Raw genomic sequence first — 22,010 nt, forward strand, 5'->3', positions numbered from 1 at the left:
ATTTATAATGGCCTCACAAAGAGCATTTACTGTCCTATGGTTACCAGTCTTTCAGGATTAAATTTAAAGGTGACATGCACGAGAGCAAGAACTATCGAAGCCAAACATACATTTCTTTTTGGTACAGCAATCATAACATTGAACTATGATTACAGGTTCTGTTGTTCTGAGTTCTTATTCACACAATATTTATTAATAACATTGAAAAACTGCTTTCATAGAGTAATAGAATTCTTAGAGCTTGCAATAGCAAACTGCTTTTCTAATATTCTCATTTGAGAAAATAAAACCAAAGCCCAAATAACTTATTTCCTCAAGGTCACAGAGCCAGTTTAATAGGTTTATATTTAAAAGTTGATTTTTAAGATGGCTTGGAAAACACCTTGTGTTGTTGACCACATAAAGTTCAAATTAATATTTTTTCCCGTGCCAAGAATTTGTTTTGTATTACTTTACAAAAGACTATCCTTGCATTTACTCTTAGAAGCTGTAAGAACTGAAATACTGAAATTTTACTTAAACCTAGGGGAAACTTTTCTTTTTATTAGATCATAATGTCATTGTCTAAGGAGATCAGTGAGTACCCAGAAATTCCACAGGAGTTACGTTGAGCTGGATACTATAACAATCACTGAATAAAGTTCATACCCTAGTTCTTTCAAAACAAAGCAAAAACCAAAAGATACCTTTCTTTCATGATCAGCTCTTCCCTATGGGAAAAACAAGACTTTTTTTTAGTGGAGGGTTTGGGAATGAATTTTAATTAAAACAGCCATAGTGAATGACACTGTAACCAGGTTCTGCTTTTGGGATGATGAGGATAGGTAATTAAGATTTTGGCTATTTTATTTAGTATTTGTGTTGGATTCTTCGTATGTATTAACCTTGTTTGAAATAAATAATTTTTTATATATAGTTTTCTTTAATAAATAAAGCTGTAAGGTAGATTAAAGAGTTTTAGGGTGAAATATGGAATCAGTTCTCATTTGAGACTTGAATCTAGTGTAAATTATTATTTGTAATTAATTTTCTGTTTCTGTTGGGTTTTTGAGATTGAGCTGTATAAAATGACACTGATAATTCTATGAAGTTGTCAGGTTTATAAGGAAGATGCTAAGCCAGTTTTAAATATTAACTTTGATGCATCCTTTGCATGTTTTCCCCCTATAGATTGTTAAACTTTGTTTCCTGATTTGACTTACACATTTCTTTTAAATCTTACTGAATAGCGGTCTGAATGATGTCATTGGTGATTTTACTGTCCTATGGTTGTTTTTTTCCTGAAACTTGATTCTTGGGATTGAACTTCTAATTGTTTGCAGAATTAATGCCTTTTGGAAGTTGAAATTGTCTAGGTTTTACATTGTAAATGGCACGTGATATTCAGTTTTTAGAATAGCCAAATTTTTAAAACGACATTGCTTGTGATAGTTTGAGGAACTATTTGAGGGCCTAATATGGTAGCTGGTCATTTCTTGTAGCTAAAAATTTTGGTGTGATAAACAGGAGTCTGACCTGGCCATTGCCTTTTCTCATCTGCAGGTGTGTGTGGTTTCAGCGCAGCATGGCTGTGGTCATCCGTTTGCAAGGTCTCCCAATTGTGGCGGGGACCATGGACATTCGCCACTTCTTCTCTGGATTGACCATTCCTGATGGGGGCGTGCATATTGTAGGGGGTGAACTGGGTGAGGCTTTCATCGTTTTTGCCACTGATGAAGATGCAAGGCTTGGTATGATGCGCACAGGTGGTACAATTAAAGGGTCTAAAGTAACACTATTGTTGAGTAGTAAAACAGAAATGCAGAATATGATTGAACTGAGTCGTAGGCGTTTTGAAACAGCCAACTTAGATATACCACCAGCAAATGCTAGTAGATCAGGACCACCACCTAGCTCAGGTATGAGTGGCAGGGTTAACTTGCCGACAACAGTACCCAACTTTAATAATCCTTCACCCAGTGTAGTTACTGCCGCCACTACTGTTCATGAAAGCAACAAAAACATACAGACATTTTCCACAGCCAGCATAGGAACGGCTCCTCCAAATATGGGGACTTCCTTTGGGAGCCCAACGTTTAGCTCAACCATTTCGAGCACAGCCTCTCCAATGAACACAGTCCCACCGCCACCAATTCCTCCAATCCCAGCAATGCCATCTTTGCCACCCATGCCGTCTATTCCCCCAATACCAGTTCCTCCTCCGGTACCTACATTGCCTCCCGTGCCTCCTGTGCCCCCAATACCTCCAGTCCCGTCTGTGCCACCCATGACCCCACTGCCACCCATGTCGGGCATGCCACCCCTGAACCCACCACCTGTGGCACCTCTACCTGCTGGAATGAATGGCTCTGGAGCACCTATGAATCTGAACAGTAACCTGAACCCTGTGTTTTTGGGTCCATTGAATCCTGTTAACCCTATCCAGATGAACTCGCAAAGTAGTGTGAAACCACTTCCCATCAACCCTGATGATCTGTATGTCAGTGTGCATGGAATGCCCTTTTCTGCCGTGGAAAATGATGTCAGAGATTTTTTTCATGGGCTCCGTGTTGATGCAGTGCATTTGTTGAAAGATCATGTAGGCCGAAATAACGGGAATGGATTGGTTAAGTTTCTTTCCCCTCAAGATACGTTTGAAGCCTTGAAACGAAACAGAATGCTGATGATTCAACGCTATGTGGAAGTTAGTCCTGCGACCGAAAGACAGTGGGTAGCTGCTGGAGGCCATATCACTTTTAAGCAAAGCATAGGACCCTCTGGACAAACCCACCCCCCTCCTCAGACACTTCCCAGGTCAAAATCGCCCAGTGGGCAGAAAAGGTCAAGGTCAAGATCACCACATGAGCCTGGGTTTTGTGTTTACTTGAAAGGGTTGCCATTTGAAGCCGAAAACAAACATGTCATTGATTTTTTTAAAAAGCTGGATATTGTGGAAGATAGTATTTATATCGCTTACGGACCCAATGGGAAAGCAACTGGTGAAGGCTTCGTAGAATTCAGGAATGAGGCTGACTATAAGGCCGCTCTCTCTCGTCATAAACAATACATGGGCAATCGCTTTATTCAAGTTCATCCAATTACTAAGAAAGGTATGTTAGAAAAGATAGATATGATTAGAAAAAGACTGCAGAACTTCAGCTATGACCAGAGAGAAATGATGTTAAATCCCGAGGGGGATGTCAGCTCTACCAAAGTCTGTGCCCACATCACAAATATTCCATTCAGCATTACCAAGATGGATGTTCTTCAGTTCCTGGAAGGAATCCCAGTGGATGAAAATGCTGTACACGTTCTTGTTGATAACAATGGGCAAGGTTTAGGACAGGCATTGGTTCAGTTTAAAAATGAAGATGATGCACGTAAGTCTGAACGCTTACACCGTAAAAAACTTAATGGGAGAGAAGCTTTTGTTCATGTAGTTACTCTACAAGATATGAGAGAGATTGAAAAAAATCCCCCTGCCCAAGGTAAAAAGGGGTTAAAGATGCCTGTGCCAGGTAATCCTGCAGTTCCAGGAATGCCCAGTGCCGGAATGCCCAGTGCTGGAATGCCCAGTGCCGGAATGCCCAATGCCGGAATGCCCAGTGCCGGAATGCCCAGTGCCGGAATGCCCAGTACCGGAATGCCCAGTGCTGGAATGCCCAGTGCCGGAATGCCCAATGTGGGAATGCCCAATGTGGGAATGCCCAATGCGGGAATGCCCAATGCGGGAATGCCGAGTGCAGGAGGTGAAGAGCATGGCTTCCTAACTGTAGGCTCTAAGGAGGCCAATAATGGGCCTCCATTTAACTTTCCTGGTAATTTTGGTGGTCCGAATGCCTTTGGGCCACCACTGCCTCCTCCAGGATTAGGAGGGGGCTTTGGTGACGTTAGACCTGGTATGCCTTCAGTTGGAAATAGTGGTTTGCCTGGTCTAGGACTGGATGTGCCAGGTTTTGGAGGTGGACCAAATAATTTAAGTGGGCCAGGATTTGGAGGGGGGCCTCAGAATTTTGGAAATGGCCCTGGTAGCTTAGGTGGCCCCCCTGGCTTTGGAAGTGGCCCTCCTGGTCTTGGAAATGCCCCTGGCCATTTGAGTGGGCCGCCAGCCTTTGGGCCTGGGCCTGGGCCTGGCCCAATCCACATTGGTGGTCCCCCTGGCTTTGGGTCTAGTTCTGGAAAACCAGGACCAACAGTAATTAAAGTGCAGAACATGCCCTTCACTGTGTCTATTGACGAGATTTTAGATTTCTTTTATGGCTATCAAGTGATCCCAGGCTCAGTTTGTTTAAAATACAATGAGAAAGGTATGCCCACAGGGGAAGCCATGGTGGCCTTTGAATCTCGGGATGAAGCCACAGCTGCTGTTATTGACTTAAATGACAGACCGATAGGCTCAAGGAAAGTAAAACTTGTATTAGGGTAGCTGTTCACATCAATTCTTCATAGGGTAGATCTTCATAGTGCTGTGATTAATGCATCCAGATTGTTTTCCTAGTATTTCCAGGTTAGAACCTGTGGATTGTTTCAATTGCATATAGATTGGATTCCATAATATAGAGCATTGGTTGACCGTTTACAGAAGACTCACTATCAGGATAAACATTGCTGTATGTTACCGTAAAGCTGTCTGAAAAGAACACAAAAATGATTTTGGCATACCATTAGAGAAATGATTTATAAAACTCAAATGACGACATCAAGCTTATCAAGGAGTCTAGATTGGTTTTGTTTTATACCATATGGGATGAAGAAAACAGAAATGTCAGTAGAGCTTATTAAGGGTGCTCTTGCCAGCTGCTGAAAAATAGAATTTGGTTTAAAGCTGGACAGATTTGCTTTGTTATAGGGTCAAAGCTTTGTCTAAAGTCCTCATTTTCTTTTAAAATTGAATAAAATCTCTGTATACAGATTCACTGTATGTACCTTTATTGCTTCTCGAGGGTTCTTGCTGTATAGACAGTCCTGCTTCTGAAGTTGCTGCTTTGCCTAACTGACTCATCTGTAAATGAGCAGAACTGTTGTTGTTGTTTTTTTTTAATATAAAACTACACTTGGTTTGTGCTATAACCTTGAACTTTGATTTCTAATGTCATACTTAAAACTGTGGAATAAGACTTTGCCACAAAAATAAAATATGGAGTCCTCTACCTACCAGAGCCTTTTTGGTTTGACCTCTAAGTTTTAGTTCAGTCGGTTTAAAAATTGTTCATTTTGTTTGGATGGCATTGAAAACCAGAAACTGCTTTTAATAATCACTGTTTAAGTTGCTTGATTGGAAGTCCTGTCCATGAGGGACTAATGTTCTGGCAATTTCCTTCTGTCCCAAATTTATGTGAAATTTTGGCCTGTAACTAAACAAAGAGGGTCCATTTATAAGAAAGAGCTTTATTACATCGAGGTTTTTAAAAATGAAGTTGAAATTGTTAGCTTTGGTAGCAATAGTGTTACAGAATTTTAAAAAATCCATAAGCTGGTTTGTAGATTGATATGCATTTAATCCTGTTACTTGGAGGCTTTTGGTCTAGTTGTTTGATCAGGAGCCTGTTTACAAAATCTCATACAGAGAAAAAGTACAGCTGCCAGAAGGGAGAGAATTGAGACTCCGTGCCCTTTCATACTCTTTTATTTTGGCATTCAGGACACTAAGGCAGGAGGACCACATGGGTTCTGGTTGGTAAGTGTCCTTGTCATGAAAACATTTGCCTTACAACGTCCTGCCCACTGCCACAAAAGGCTCTGCTTATGGTTACTTTTTTTCTTAGTTAAAATGCTCTGAAGATGTGTCACATATTATAAACATACGGAATGGGAGATTGGTGAGATATCATGAAAAACAAATTTTGTCTTTTACCTGGTCCTCTGTCTTAGTTTGAAGCATTCTCAACATTTCCTACAAATGTGCTTGCAAAGGGGTCAGCCTTTTAAAAGAAATATTTCCTGTTAAAAAAAAAATAGTGCCTTTTTGGTGTTGCAAATCAGTGGAACACTGAAATACAGCGTCGTGTAATTTAGAGTTAGGAGTGGCAACAGTTTGATTTGTGTGGTAAGATTTGGAAAGCCTTTTCAGCATTACCATCATAGAGGATTGACAGTACAGGATTTTTTGTTTAGGGAAAGGATTGGTTAGACTTTCAAAAAAGACATGGCTGTGTTGTGGGTCTTTTGATAATTCATGATTACAAATTTGCTTTGACAGATCACTAGATATTGCCTCCTCAACTAAAAAAGCAATATGATGTTTGTATATGCTATTCAATTTAAGTTTTCTGTTAAGTAATCATTTCTCATTCCAAGGACAGAGTGCAAAAAACTTCAGCGCTGTTTGGGAGTCTTATTTCAACTGCACATTATTTTCCCCATTGGAAAGCTGACTTTTTATTTTAGAAAAATGGGTTGTTTGAAGATGAAAGTCTTTTCGTTTTTCACAATTTATTTTGGTTATATGTTCGTACATTCTTATTAAATATTTCATATACTTTATTGCAACTATTTTGTTATTTCCACATCTTAGGTAAATGCTGAAAAGGAAAATTTGATTTCATTGTTCATCAAATTAAATAAATTAAGAAAATAGTGGTTGTGTAGAAATTGGAGAGGACTATGTTTTATATTTGGTTGAATCACAACAGTGCTTTTCTTGTTGTGAAATGTAATTAAATGCTTTGCCCTGTGGAACTTGATTTTTGTGTATCTGAGACTTATTACACATTACATAGTGCTAACTGCTACGCATACTGTTCATCTGGCTCTGGGCATTGGAGTTTGAGGTTTTAAAAAATTCTTGAAAATGTGTTCTGTGAAACGATTCATAGCTCTTTTCCTGCAAATTTTCTCATAAGAACTAGGTTTTGAGTGATAACTAATTTACATTATTTTCTTACTTGCTTTGTATGGTATGAAGGATTTGTAAAGCTTTGCTCAAAGTTGTGTGCATTTGTAAACACTATCATATTTTCAATTTCATGTGTAAACTGTATTGTCTACTTTCGTGACTGACATGAATAGAAGAGAATCTTTTCCATTAGGTTTTATTTTTCTCCCCCTCCCTGCTAAAGGTTTGGGTTTTTTTAGTTAAAGGATTAGAGAAATCTACAAAATGTATTTTCTAAGTAAGCAAAGTTGTAAACTTTCTGAACTTTAGTGAAACATTTAGTTCACAAGCAAAATTTGGAAGTATGTCCTGTGTTTACACTGTGGTTTGGATGTACGATTATTAGTGGCTTTTTTTTTTTTAATGCAACACTGTTACGTGAAATGTAGTTGCTAGCTTTGTTCTCCAAGTTGTCAAAATAATGACAGTGAAAATTCCATTAGGAAACTTGATTCAAAATTTCAGAGAGTAATACTCAGTGTAATTAGGTTGGTCTTTACCCACTGGATGAAAATGTAGGGCAGTGTCTGGAAGTAAGCAAACGACACTTTGGGTGGAAATACCTTGGATAAAAATAAGGATTCATGAAAGCCTTAATCAAACTTCATAGTCCCTTTTATTGGATTTTGTCATTGTTTATTGGTGTGGGTCAAGTATTTAAAAATAAATCCACTCGTCAATTTCAAGAGCACTTAAAAAATGAGTAAAGGAAATGTAAAATTGCTGCTAGTCAAATCTGGAAAGAATTTCTGGCAGTGATCACTTAAAATTATTTCCCATTCTTACAAAATTACCACATTTAAATTGTCTTACTGGCGGTTCTACAGTAGTCCAAACTTTAGAAACCAAACACAATAAAATAATTCATTGCCATTATGGCCAAAAATTGCCAGCAAATACTGCCTTGGCATCATTTAGCAGAGGTTTTTTTGTTTATAAAGATGAAGTCTTGGGTACTGTTCAATAAACTTGTCACAAAAGAAAACAGGCTGATACTTTTAATACTTTAACTGCACAAGAGTACTGACCTATACCGTCAGGTATTTCTTTTTTAAACTCCTGAAAATATTTTGTGCTTTGGAAAGGTGGATTTGGTGATCTTGGAGGTAACAATTGTTGCTTATCCTTGCCCACTAATGCTGAAGTGTGGAAAGAAGAGGATACCTGGAGCGGCAGGGGGAGGAAACTTGATTCTAGGTCAAATCTGTGGTATTCACCCTTTAAAACTTTTATTATATGTCATTTGCTAGCAAGCCACTTCATTATGTGGACTCAGGAAGCACCAGAAATCAAATGCTCCTTTTCCCAGGATTCTTGGAGCAGTGGATTGTCTTTTTTAAAAAAATGATTACTTTAGAAAATGGGAAAAATCTTCAGAATACATTGTCAATTGCACATACCTCTAGAGCTTTTCCTTTTTTTGTTTATTTGTTTTTGCATTAGTATGTGAGGTATTTGAGGTGGGGAAGAGGGAAAAGGAATCAAAAATATTCTCGCTTTCTGACAATGATGCTCTGTTTGTGTGCCTACCACATTTGTTCATTTTCTACTGAAAAAATTAGCAAATGAAAAGTTTCCATAAACTCCATAGAATCCTTTAAAAATATATCTGGATTGGAGTTACAGAGAAATTAGTGGGCTATTCCTTTTAACCCTAACCAAAGCTCTTGAAAAATATTTATGACTTTTTATCATGAAAGAGTTTTAGCCTGTATTTGAGTTTGAACACCAAACTTGTATTAGAGTGGTTTAGACTGGACATACTAAGTTCCTGTTTTAAAATTACGAAGGGTTGACTAAGCATTTGAAAAATGATGGAGTGAAATCAGCTGCCTACAGAGATCCAGAATGGCCTTTACCATCTTAAGGGGGTGGACTGTGTGCTAATAAGTCCTTATTTTTGCTCAGGAGAGATCACTCCTGTAATTCATTGTTGTCTGCTTTCCAGTGTTTTACAGCAAGAAATAGTCTTAACAGTTATGTGCATCACCACCATTTTTCTTACTCCTGAAAAATAGAGCTTTTTGGGATATGTAAAATCCAAACTTATGGCTGTCCAATTAAAAAATTGCTTGATTTTAGTTTCATCTTTTTAACATATAATCTGATAGATCACATCGACTTACTGTAAAATGTTGTGGTGGTGGCACAGTTCTCTGCTGTAATGACTTTTCTGGGAAAACCCTTCTGTTCAACAACATAAGCAAGTTCAACTCTTCCTGTTCATGTAAATGTTAATTCTTTACTGTACTGTTCCTGAATTTATTCTTGGTGCCTTGAGCTACTTTATGCCAGAGGACTCATAAGCATTCTTTTCTGGATCGACATAACTAGCAACAGGCAACTAAGGTGGCACTGCTTTTCTGCATATTGCTCACTAAAGAGTCCAGAAGGGCACAAAAGCCACCTGATGCAAGCAATCCAGCCCCAAGGACAGAAGGGCAGCACTCTAAAAATCTGGGGGTAGGAAATAGTGCTAGGGGAAATCTCACTCGTTATATTCCTTAAATTTTGTCAAGAGGCCTGGGGATCTCCCCCACTGAAGATGTTGACAGCTCAGAGAGACTAAGCAAACACTAATTGTAGAGAATTGGTGAAATGGCACAGCAGAGGATCGGGGGTGGCACCCTAGTAGCTGTGCTGGACATCTGGACTCTGACTTTAGTAGCTTAATAGTTTCAAGTCATTTTTCCTCATCATCTGACGGCTTGCCATTTCATGTTGAGAGAAAGTGACTATTTGGGGAAAACAGAGCCATGACTAGCAAGAGAACATAATTCAATATGCAGTCAAAGGTGTTGAATAAATGTAGCACATCCCAAGAGCGAGCTGTCCAGTATTAAAACAGGCTACCCCTGGGTGTTTCCTTCTCTTGATTCTGATGTTGCCAGTTTTCCCTTTTACTTGCTTAAATAGTAAATCTGCTGATAACCAGGACTATGAGTTTTACGTAGACCGAAGCTCCCTCACTGCTCTCTCTGTAGCCCTAGCTTCTTAATTGGGGTGAGGGGGCCATGAGTTCACTCACAACTCTTGATTAGTGAATAAAATTTGTCACTTAGGCATTTGTGTTATATATCAAATGTAACAAGCACAGTGTGCTAACACAAGTCACCTGTTAGTCCTCACAGAGTGGGAAAAGCTTAAGGGTAAAGAAATTCAGCTATGTATGGTGTCTTAAGTCATACCAGCTGGTACTATTGTTGATTTTCTCATTTTCCTTGTGTTCCACTTGGAAGTGAGTTACACTCCACTACACTGCCCCACACAATGGGTTGCAATACAGAGAGGGTCCTGTCCTTTACATAACTCCCTTCTGTGGAGTGGGCCTCTGGCACCGACAGGGTCTCTATCTGCTGTGGAGGTGGCTAAAGTGGGAAAGCGAATGCACCTCTTTCTACTGTAGATACTGCCAGTTACCTTTGCTTCTATGACCGTTTAATTGACAGGTCAAATTGGATACATCTGCCTCCAAGCTCTTAAGACAATTTCTCATGGATACATGGCTTAGCCATAGCTGTTACCCTCGTTGACTAAATTTTTTGACTGTTGTGCACCAGCATTTCCATGCTGTGGTGGAAAAGGAAGCAAAATAAGATGCCTATTCTTCAAGACTTTAGAGTCTTAAATTACACAAGCAAATACGTGATTTTACTTGTTAAACACACAAGATACACTTGTGTCCCACAGGAATGGAATAAAGGGTTTCCTGGACAATTGCTAACTGGTCAGACAGAAACAAGTGTAATGGAGGCCTTGTGTGTTACGTGAGGGAAGGCTTGATCTCTAACTAAGGTTCTTGGGGATGCACTGTTAATTTAGTAAAATGAAATCATTGAGGGAGCACAGTGGCACTGTAAAATGGTGCCTGTTCTAGAAGTTCTTAAAGCCGCCCCATATAACAGCACAGCCTGAGGTTCCCAGAGCCTGAGACATGACAGCTGAATGGCAGTAGGGCAGGCAGGCAGGCAAGGGCTGGTTCTAGGGGTGTCCTGGCCTAGCAGAGGGATGGAATGTTTCATCTTTTTAATCTTTTAACTAGCTGCCAAATACCACTTCATATAAATGCTCTAAGACATAAATACTCCAGAATCAAGTGAATTTCCCCATCAATTTTACCACTTACATGCATAGTTGACTACCTGAAATTCATTCCTTTCTAGTTTTGGATCAATTTGATACAGAGCTTTAGCTTTTCGGTATGAAATGTCAACCTCTTGGTCCTTGTTCTAGGCCAGCAATTGTCCAATAGAATCTTCTCAATTGGAAATGTTCATACATGCACTAATATGATAATTACTGGTCATGATAGCTTCTATTAAGTACTACAAGTGAAATTAACTTTAATAATGCATTTTATTTAACCCAGTATATCCAGAATATTAACTGTTTCAACATATACTTTAAAATTATTGAGATAGTTTATGTTCTTTTTTTGTACTAAGTTTTCAAAATACAATGTGTATTTTACAGGACATTGTGATTTGAACTAAGCATATTTCAAGTGTTCAACAGCCAGATGTCGATAGGCGCTATCCTTTTGGACAGCACAGGTTTATATTTAAAGAGTTCCCTGTAATTTATTTCTGCTGCCTCTTTTAGCTGTTTCTTTAGAGTATTCGAATTTTGTTGCATTCCTCTTAATCTTTCCCCCTCTGGCTGTGTTTGCAGTGTTTTTTTTTGGAGAACTTGTCTCAATTACCTTTATCACAGGCTACACTGGAGGTTAAGTAGGTGAGAGTTTTACATTGTAAGGTTATTAATCCTGAACTAGAAGCAGCAGAACTAGAATCTCTTCCCCCACCACTCCCCATCCACAATGGCTAGTGGGCAAATGAGTGTGTTTATAGTGCAGTTTTCCTATTGTCGAAATCCTCCCTTTTTATTTCTCAGCTTCCCTAACATACAAATTCTGAAGAGTAACCTAGCTTAAGATCTCCCATGTATCCCAAGTAAATGTATTCCAGTGAGGGGGCTGGCATTTTGAACAATAGGTAGGTTTCTTTTCCAAGGACTCTGGTCTGTTGCTTTTGTTCATTCACTCAGCTCTTTTTGGGTCATAGGTCACCTTGCACACTGGAGATGCACAAGTTCTTGCTCAGGAAGATGCTCAGGAAGGTGGTCCAGCATTGTTGTCTTAGACACTGCAGGCAACAGAGAAACGGGTCTCATTCAAAGAAGAGAGATTAAAAGAATGTAGATCCCAGCAGGGCAGGATGGGGGCAGAATTGGCTGCCCAGTAGATGTTCTTTGACATTTTTGGTATAAATCACATTTTCCTGAGGCCATTTCTACTTTATTTGCAATATTCGTGTTTGTTACTTAAAGCCTGTTCTTCGATCAAGTCCTATAAATGTGGAGTCCGTTCCTGCCCTGGCAGTCAAATAGGGAGAACGTGAGCTGGATGCAGAAGTACTTTCCATCTGTGTGTGAGGCTAGTTAGTACAGGTCAGGGGAAGAGGCCACATGAGCCTCACCGTTTTAGTGGCCAGATGGACTTGAGATCAGACTGGATTACAAGGTGTGAGCTGTTGCTGAAATGGGTGTATATAGAAATCATTCTCAGGGAATCAGGTTGTGGTTCGTCCATTACCGTGTGTCCCAGGACTGCAGGACTGGTCATTTCCTTTGGCCTCATTCTCCAAAATGGGATTAAACTAGATCGTCTATCTAGTTTTAAGTTTCTGTGATTCTGTGAACCCATTCTATTTCTGGAAGTCTGTAATGAATTTGAACCTTAAACTAAAGAGAGAGAAGCCGTTGGAACTCAAATTTTGGTGTCACTACTGCTCTGCTGCTGTTTCTGAGTGTGGTAACAGTCCCGCACTGTAGCTTGAGAAAGGTCTTCATTTCCTCTTTTGGTGGCTGTCCCTTTTCTGCCTGTTAGGTCCTCTGGAGCAGGTAGACCAGAGGCATTCCTCCTGGGTGTCCCATGAACTAACAAGTAGATAATGATACCGCCAAAGGATCCATTTACGCGCATCAAAAAGCATGGCAGTTAACACACATTGGGCACTTACTCTGTCAGGCAGGGAGCACTTTCCATCGTTGGCGTCATTTAATCTTCACAATAACTCTGTAAAGTTGGTGGTATTATTATTATTATTATTATTATTATTATTATTATTATTATTATTATTATTTTAGTATCATCATCCCCACTTCACAGATGGGGAAAGAGTAACAAAGTAACTTGCCCTTGGTCTCATTGATGGTAAGGGGTGCACAGAGATCATTCAGTCACCGGTTGCCCGCGTGACTCCAGAGCCAGAGTCCTCCCTCCCTCATCTGTTCCCTGCCGCTCCCTGACTTTGGGGGAAGATGTAGGAGACTACTGACTGGCAGCACTTATTCTGTCATGTATCTCCAGCCTTGCTCTCGTGCTCCAATGTTTATTTTGAAGTAGGCAGGTGGAGGCTTTGTATAAGCACGTTCAGAGTCATAGGGCAGAAAGAAACCAGTACAGCCCTGTCTTGCTTGAAGGCCACATGTTCCTCCTTGGTTTGCTTCCTTCTGCATACCCAGTTCTCTCAAGCTAGATTTTCTTTGAAGAGATAGACACAAGTTGATAAGTCTTTTGGGGACACTGGAGTTGGATCCATGGCTTCCATACTTTTTTGACCTTCACAGAATATAACAGGATGGGAAACTTGACAGTTTATATTGTATTTTCCCACTTTTCACTTTTTGTGTGAACGTGCACTTTTAAGTTTTATAATACTGCCAAATACTGTGTGGCAGTTGGACTTCTTAGTTTATATGGATCTAAAGCCAATTATTACTTAAAATTTTAGTTCATAAACAGTTTCAATAGCCATTAGTCATATGTATGAATAAAGAATGTAGTTTTATAGTAAGGATTTGCATATTTGGTTCAGTCTGTGACCTCTGAGGGTACTGATTTATATTTGGGTAATCCCTGAGTTATAGAGGGAGAAACAGGAGAGAAAACAACTTGTCTACCTTCTCAACGGCCCTTGAGGCAGAGAAGGAAAGAAAGAAGAGTGGTGGAAGTAGTTTGTCTTTTCAATCTTACGGGAAAAGACTATTCCACGGGTGGTGTTCCACCCATTGGGAGCCTGTGGAGAATTTACTGATTGGCTTTCGAGACTTGATCCAGCATCTGAGCTGCTCCAGCAAGCAAAGGTAGGCAACAGGAGTATACGTGTGGCTTTGGTTTGTTGAAGGAGTGATCCTGCCACCCAGACAGGCTGCTTGATTCATCCCCCTTGCAGCCTAGAAATGGGTTGAAAGGCTGATGCCTCCTTTCCTTGTTAGGCTTTTGGGACTAGAAGAGGACAGTGTTAACTCCTGAGCGTGAAGGACTGATAAGTTTCAGCTCAGCTGGCATTGAATTGGATCCAAATGGATCCAAGAGAAAAGATCTGTTCTTGGATTTATGAACAGCCGAGTTAGAATCTCCCAAGGCAGGGGAGGGGTTGCCAATAGAAAATGAAGGGCAAGTTACTCCCTGTGGGCAGGGAGTGGGATTCCCTATCAACAGTGGTATGCTGGTAAACTGGCTAGCTAGGGGAAGGGAATCCCTGATTTTTACCATTTGCCCAATTTCTGTGGTGTAAAACTTACCAAGGCTACCCGCTTAGAAAATTCTTGAATATTTAACAGCCATCTCTTGCAAACCATACAAGTCTGCTTTAGCACACTGCTGCAAGCCTCCCTCGGGTGTTTTGAATTCCCATTATATGCTCAGGTTGGTACTGTGTGACATGGGAGACAGTGTTTGTTCTAAAGAGGTTTGTTATTTCATTGACAGGCAAGGAGCCGGAAATACTGTCAAAATAAAACTGATTGAGTATAGTAGTCCAGAGTGAGACGTTGAGTGCTGGAGAGATCATGAAAAGAGGAACATACTGTGTTTCCCCAAAAATAAGACCTAGCCGGACAATCAACTCTAATGCGTCTTTTGGAGCAAAAATTAATGTAAGACCTGGTCTTATTTTACTGTAATATAAGACCGGGTCTTATATAATATATAATATAATATAACATATAAGACCGAGTCTTATATTAATTTTTGCTCCAAAAGATGCATTAGAGCTGATTGTCCATCTAGGTCTTATTTTCGGGGAAACAGGGTAGGAGAGCTAGACACGAAGGATAATAATAATAGCTAACACTTACTTGTAGTAATAGTACCAGACTCTGTACTAAGCACCTTGCTTGCATTATATAAATCTTCAGAAATAGATAATAGCTCCCACTTTATGCCCAAGTTGCGTAGGTAAGACATCACTCTGGTAGGTGTGTAGCAATATCTCATTGTGGCTAGGAAGGAGTAAGGCCAGTGTTTGGAGTGTGGACACTTCATTGCAGAACCCATACTCTTGCCCACTACATCACATTACTATTGAATATAGGTAGGAAGGTTCTTAAAGGAGAGAAGAAGGGCATAACTGCAGTCTAAAGTTCTAGAGTAGGTAGGAATCAGAATACTTGAGTTCTAGTCATTTTCCTTATCCGTGTATGTGGCCTTAGCCAAATCACAGCTTCCCTCTCCACCTTAAATTGAAGGACTTAGATTAGATGATCCCTCAGTTCCTTTTTCTGACATTTTGTGAATTTAAGTTATAAAAATGAGAATGAGTATGGCTTCTTGAAGAAACAGTAGGGCTCAGTGCCCTGTCAGGGTATGGGGCTTGGAAAGCATTAAGGTTGATGGGGGTAAGCAGAGGGAAAGCAACCTACAAGGCAGGGGTGGAAGGTAATGCGACTCCAAGGGGTAGAAAGCAGAGGCAGAAAAGGTTAGTGCTATATTCGTATATTCAGTTGTTTCCATTTGCAATTCCTGACTAGCACCCAAACGAAAGTTGGGGGTCGTGGGGGCACAGAGAGATAACAAGCTAGTCTTTGTGTTAGGTTTTCTTCAAAAGCTCACTTCTCCCTTGATGGCTTCAGCAGCAGGCAAAGGCCTGATTTGGGTCATTTCTGATTGAGGATCCCTGGATTATCACTCCTTTCCTAGCATTAATTCATTAAGATATTTTATAAAGCACCTGATGTGTGAATGGGAGCGAGTCAGATCTGGTCCCTCCCCTTGTGGAATGTGTAATCTAGTAGGGGAAATAGGTAGTAAGAAAGTTAATAAAACAAGGTACACATTTTCATAGGTGTGTGAGAGCTGGGTTTTGTTGGGTTAGAGTCGAATGTCTCGACTTAACATAGAGAACAGATCGGAGGAGACAAGGTGGAAATGGGGAGATCCATTAGGAGACTATTATGACATCCAGACAAGAGATGCTGGTTCAGAGGACAGGGCACAAGACCTGGAGAGTATTAGCCAGACCTTAGGAAATGAGAAGATTTCTGAGACTTTTATTGACTCACTTAAATGTGATAATACGGTTATATAAAATTCAGTCCTATAAAGGAGGCTGAAAGTCCCTTGAGATGAACAATACTGGCACTAGATGAAAAGTTAAATAAGTCTGGTTTAAAATATGTAGCTGTTCAAGGGATATGGGACAGAAGAGTGACTTGAACTCGGAGTTTTAATAGTAGAAGATTTCCAAATAGAGATAGGCTTGGAGGTAGATTGTAAAGGAGATAAACAGGATTTGGGAGAGATCAATAATCCCATGCATTAGATAATTTAAAGGGCATATGCCTCAAAGGACAGAAAACTGCACATTGTAAAAATTATAGAGTTGGAAGCTCTAATCTCTCAGAATGGAATCCAGCCCTATATGCTACTGAGGCACACATGGGCCTTACAGCATTCTAGTTGGGGTTCTAGTCCAGTCGGAGAAGAAACTGAAAAAGGGTAGAATAGGACTAGCTATGGAGACAGTGGTGGGAATGGTAATAGAAAATGATAGTAGAACTGAAAATGGTAATAGAAAAGAATGCTCTGGTCTATCAGAAGTTGAGGCCTAGCGCAGGAGGAAGCTCCTGGCCCACGTAAGTGTTTGGCCCAGCCCAACAGCCTCTCACTCTGGGATCTTTGAGAGAAGTTGCGGAGTGAGGGAGGAGGCAGTAGCTCCCATTGTTGCCTGTAATCTCACCACCACGGATGATTACTGATAATGCTTTTATAGTTTACAACAAAAGTCTATCGAGGATAAACCTGTAGTTCTCCGTTTGAATTTTTCCCCAATATTTTATTATAAAACCTTAAACATACAAGTTGAAAAAATTGTACACTGAATACCCGTATAGCCACGATTTAGATTCTACAATTTGAATTTTTCCTATGTTTTACTACGTATCTATCCATTCAACACACCATTTTATTTTTTGGTGCATTTCAAAGAAACGTGTGCAAGCATCAGCACACCTCACCCATAAACATTTCAACGTGCCTTAACTTGAGTTCAGTATATGTTTATGGGGGTTTGGGGGTGAGGCGGTGAAATTTACATACAATACAATGTGTACACCTTAAGTGTACCATTAGATAAAAATGACAAGTGCACCTGTGGCTCGCTGCTGTGCCTATCGAGATAAAGAACTTTTCCATTTGCCCAGAGTTTTCTCCTGCCTCTTCTCAGTTAACACCTGCCCCTCCCCGGCAGGATAGGGAAAGAACAACCACTATTCTGAATTTTTTCACCATAGATTAGTTTTGCCTGTTCTAAAACTTTATTAAGTGTAATCTGTGTATTTATGCTTCAAATTCATCCATGTTGCAGAGAATAGCTCGTCTCTTTGTTGCTGAGTAGATTTCTATTACATATATAAACGTATTATGGTTTGTTTATCCGTTCTCAGATTTATGGACACCTGGGCTGTTTCACATTTTTGGCTATTGTGAATAAAGCTGCTATGAACATTCACGTGCAAATCTTTTTGTGGACATAATGTTTTCATTTTGTTTGGATACAAATCTAGGAGTGGAATTGCTCTTGGACTAGGTGTGTGTTTGGTTTTCAAATAAGCCGCCAGACTGTTCCCAAAGTGGTACATGCTTTTCAGTAACAACATGTGAGAGTTCCATGTCCTCGGCATTGTTGGATTTTTAACTTGTCACCATGGTGGTGGATATGTAATAGCATCTCATTGTGGTTTTAATTTGCATTTCCCTGATGACTTCAGTGTGCTGATCACTTCTTCCTTTGCTCATTTCCAATTCGTCTGATAACTTTTTTAATTGACTGCTATTTAATATTGAGTTTCAGGAGTCCTGCATTTAAATTATAAAGCTCAATTGTACAAGATCAGGATAGGAAAGATTTACTGCTGGACACCAGTTTAAATGGAAAAGGCCTGAAGGTTTCAGTTGAGCAAAAGCACATTTTCCGTTTATTCAGCAAATGGTTGAGTACCAGCTATGTACTAAGCATTACCATGTTTCCCTGAAAATAAGACCGAGCCAGAACATCAGCTCTAATGCGTCTTTTGGAGCAAAAATTAATATAAGACCCGGTATTATACATTATATTACATTACATTATATTATATACCCAGTCTTATATTAAAATAAGACCGGGTCTTATATTAATTTTTGCTCCAAAAGATGCATTAAAGCTGATGGTCCGGCTAGGCTTATTTTCGGGGAAACACGGTAGTGTTAGGGATACAGAAGTAATACCCAGCCCTCGTTCCAAGGAGCCTATACATAGATTACAAGGGTAGACAGACAAAAGTAAAAAGTCTGATTTAATGGTTTTGTTGTTAAGTCACTAAATATTTACTGAGTACCTACTATGGGGTAGTAGGTCCTAGAGATATGAGATAGGTAAACCAGACGTGGTTCCTCCTCTAATACAGCTTATTTTCTGCAGTGTCTATGGGGGAAGATGGCATAGAGGCCCTGAGATGGAGAATGAGATTGATGTGTGTATGTGGATCAGAAATGAAACCTGGCTAGAACATACTTGTGTGACTAGATGATTAGTTAGGCAAGGGTCTGGTCTTGCAGGGCCTTGTAGACCTTTGTAAGAACTTTGGATTTTATTTTGAGTTTAAGGAAGCCATTCCAGAGTTTTAAGCAGAAAAAACGGTATGATCTGGTTTCTGTTTTGCTAACGAACACGAGAGGGAGGGAGGGAGGGAGGGAGGGGGAGAGAGACAGAGACACTGATGATTTCGGAAACCATTGCGGTCGTTCAGAGGAATCAGCACGTATGTATGTTTGAGGAACCAGAAATAACTGGATGACTGGGTGGGTGGGTGGTGGAATGGCAGGAGGTGGAGCAGATTGGGAAGGGCTTTGAAGGTTGAATTAGAGAAACAGGATCACCATATTATACAATTACTGAATTTTTTGTAGATGTGCCCACTGCTGGGGAGTTTGGCTCTGAACCTAAGAGCTATGGACAGCTATACAGAGCTTGTAGTTAGGGTCAAGACTCTGGAAGCTGGCGTCAAGGATGGCAGAGCAGGCAGTGCTAAGGAGGATAAACCAGGGAGGAGGCAAGAGACAGGCCTGAAGTTAGGTCTTGACTAGAGGTAGAGGCTTTAGGCTTAGAATGAATGGTCCAGAGGACTTCAGGTATGGATTGAGGGGAAAAGCTGATAAGGCCCTTTAAAAAAATAAAAAATAGTGTAAAATATTGAAATAATACAGAAGTGCGTAGAGTATGTAGAAACCTTACTTTCACCCCATTCCTCTGAGTTGTACGTAAAAGTTGCATTTATTTGGTGTGTCTTCCATTTTTCCAAGTATGTGTATTTATTTTGTTATATATTCCATTCTACTGTATACACACATACAATTGAAGTTTAAAATGGAGTCATGCTCTTCTTACCATTTTTTGCAACTTTGTTTTTTATATAATAGCGAATGTTCCATAATTATTTGTTTGAATGTTCCATAATTCAGCCGCCACCTAGCTGATAGACCTTGAAGGTGTCTCAGGTTTTTCGCTGTTCTCAGCAGTAGTGAAATGAGCGAGGGGTCTGAGGATAGTATGTCTCTGTACTGTGCAACCGGAGACCATGTGAGGTGAGAAGCAGGAGTCAGGTTGTGATTTGGGGGAAGTTGTGGTCCCGCTCCGTCAAGAATATGTGTTCTGCTCTGGATCCGTCCTGGGGGAACTTCCGCAGAGATGATAAGGCTGGTGAGAAGTCTTCAAGCCACACTCCTGGGGCAATATTCAAAAGAACTGAGACTGTCCCTCCAGATGTTAGCTGGGAGGTTCACTGCTTCCAGGTGTTAGGTGGGTTGCAGAGGGAAATAAGGCTCTCCTGTTGAACTTTAGACTGGGGAAGAAATAGGACTAATGTGGAGAAGTGAGAATTCAACAGACTTGGGTTAGTTTGGGTAGGATTTTATGGAGCAGGACTTTCTGACGAATGGATGGATTGCAAGAGTGGTGGGTTTTCTGTTGTTGGATACATTCCAGCAGAGGCTGAGGTGCCACGGAGGGGCAGCGTGGGAGGCAAGTGGAACTCTAAGAAGCATTCCAACTTTGGTGGATAGTATTCCAAATGGAGACCATGCAACACCAAGATGGGAATGGTGCTGACTCAGCGGGGTCGGAGGGAGGACTGACTGTGGGTCAGTGGAGGGGCAGCTGGGGCTGGAGGCATCCTGGGGTACAGGCGTGGAAGCCTGGAGTGTTGTGTGAGGCGGGGTGAGAGACCTGAGCTCGTTTGCACTCCTGATGCACATGGTGTGCAGGTGTATGGGTTGGGGGGAACGCAGGGATAGTGGGGGAGCTGAGGATAATTGTTATGGGGACCAGGAGGAGGCGTTACATGGGAGTCATGGTGATCTGTGATGATAGTGTTTCCAGAAGAGGAAACGGATGAATTGGAGAAGATTGATGCTGCTTGATTGCCAGCCAGTTCAGAGATGGCTGGCCTGGGAGCTAAGGCTGGAGGTGGCCTTTTGGATTTCATTCAGCAAATATTTATTGTGTAGGTGCATGGGATAGAGCAATGAACAGAACAAATATTCCTTCTGTCATGGAGTTTGCATTCTACTAGGGAAACATATATATTATAGAGTGAGAAATGCTAACGAATAAAAGGAGGAAAGGGGTATGTGGTGAGTCATTGGTAGTAGGGTTAAATTGAGAGTGGCTAGAAAAAGAGAGTCTTTCCTTCATAATGGAGAAGATGACTTGAATAAAGACCTAGAGAGACTGACGGAATAGCAAGCCATATGGATAATATGAAGGAAGAACATTCCACGCTTTGAGGTAGAAACAAGCTTCTTTGAGGAATGGCAAAGTAAGCAAAATGGACTTGTGTGGCCAGAATGTAGTGAGCAAGAGAGAAGGTGTTAGGAGATCAGCTAGATCCTTTTACGGCCTTGTAGGTTCTGACAGAGCTGGACTTTTTTCCTAAGCAATGGGAAATCATTAAAGGGTTTGGCAGAGGTGTGACATGACCTGACTGTTTTATAGGAGCAGCCTGTTTGCTGTATTGAGAGTAGCCTGTTGGTGAGGATGGAGGATTGGAGGAGGGGATGGTGTAGGATAAGGGAGCCGGTTAAAGCGGTGAGAAGCGGTGATGGCTCGGACGGGTAGTGGCAGTGAGAATAGTGAGGAGTTGGATGAGAGACTAGGAGAATCAGCAGGGGGTCATAACTCCACCTAAAGACGCAGGGCCCCGGAGTTAGTGTGACATGATTGGAGGAAGAGACTTTGGGGAGCAGTGTCTGGATCGTGGCTGTGTTTGGGGCAATGTCAGGACTGGAACTTGGATCGGGGTCTGACCTGGGGAGCCAGTAAGGGAATCAGAGGGAGAGCTGTTGGTCTCTGAGAAGATCGGGGCTGGAGTCCGGGTCTGGGGAGCGTTATTAGGATGAGGACCAATTTTAGGGTGAGCACTAGTTTGGGGTTGAAGTTGTTGATGGAGACCAGTACACTTTTTCCGCATCTTCACATCATACTCTGGGACCGGGGTTGGTTGTAACCACCACCTCCTGTCCCACTGAGCTCACCCGTGGGGATTGGAGGAGCACACGGAGGCTCTAGGGACGTACCTTCCTTGGGCGTCATGGGGGTGGGCAGCCCCGCCTGGGTGAAGCCTGCTGGCATTCCCAAACTGGGACATAGAGTCAGGGAAGAGGGGAGAAGTGCCCTCGGTGCTTGACTCCGGTCCTTTGTCCCCAGATGGCCCGCTGTGTGACCTCGGTTCAGCTGTCCATTTCCTGTGACCACCTCATTGACAAGGACCTTGGCTCCAAGTCTGACCCGCTCTGCGTCCTTTTACAGGATGTGGGAGGGGGCACCTGGGCTGAGGTGAG

General features: G+C 41.1%; 1 protein-coding gene across 9 annotated transcripts in view; it reads left to right on the forward strand.

Moving 5' to 3' along the window:
• LOC117015888 (copine-1) overlaps positions 1-22,010 on the forward strand; it is a 34,629-nt gene that overhangs the window by 6,700 nt on the left and 5,919 nt on the right. For 5 of the 9 annotated variants that reach the window (XM_033094736.1, XM_033094733.1, XM_033094735.1 and 2 more), the window contains one exon: positions 21,877-22,005. In XM_033094736.1, coding sequence (XP_032950627.1) covers positions 21,877-22,005 — 129 coding nt within the window. Of the gene's footprint in view, positions 1-1,542; positions 8,173-21,876; positions 22,006-22,010 lie in introns of those variants that run through there. The other 4 variants (XM_033094731.1, XM_033094730.1, XM_033094738.1 and 1 more) reach the window with 3 other exon arrangements.

This window comes from Rhinolophus ferrumequinum, chromosome 23 (genome assembly GCF_004115265.2).
Source record: "Rhinolophus ferrumequinum isolate MPI-CBG mRhiFer1 chromosome 23, mRhiFer1_v1.p, whole genome shotgun sequence".
Taxonomy (NCBI): Eukaryota; Metazoa; Chordata; class Mammalia; order Chiroptera; family Rhinolophidae; genus Rhinolophus; species Rhinolophus ferrumequinum.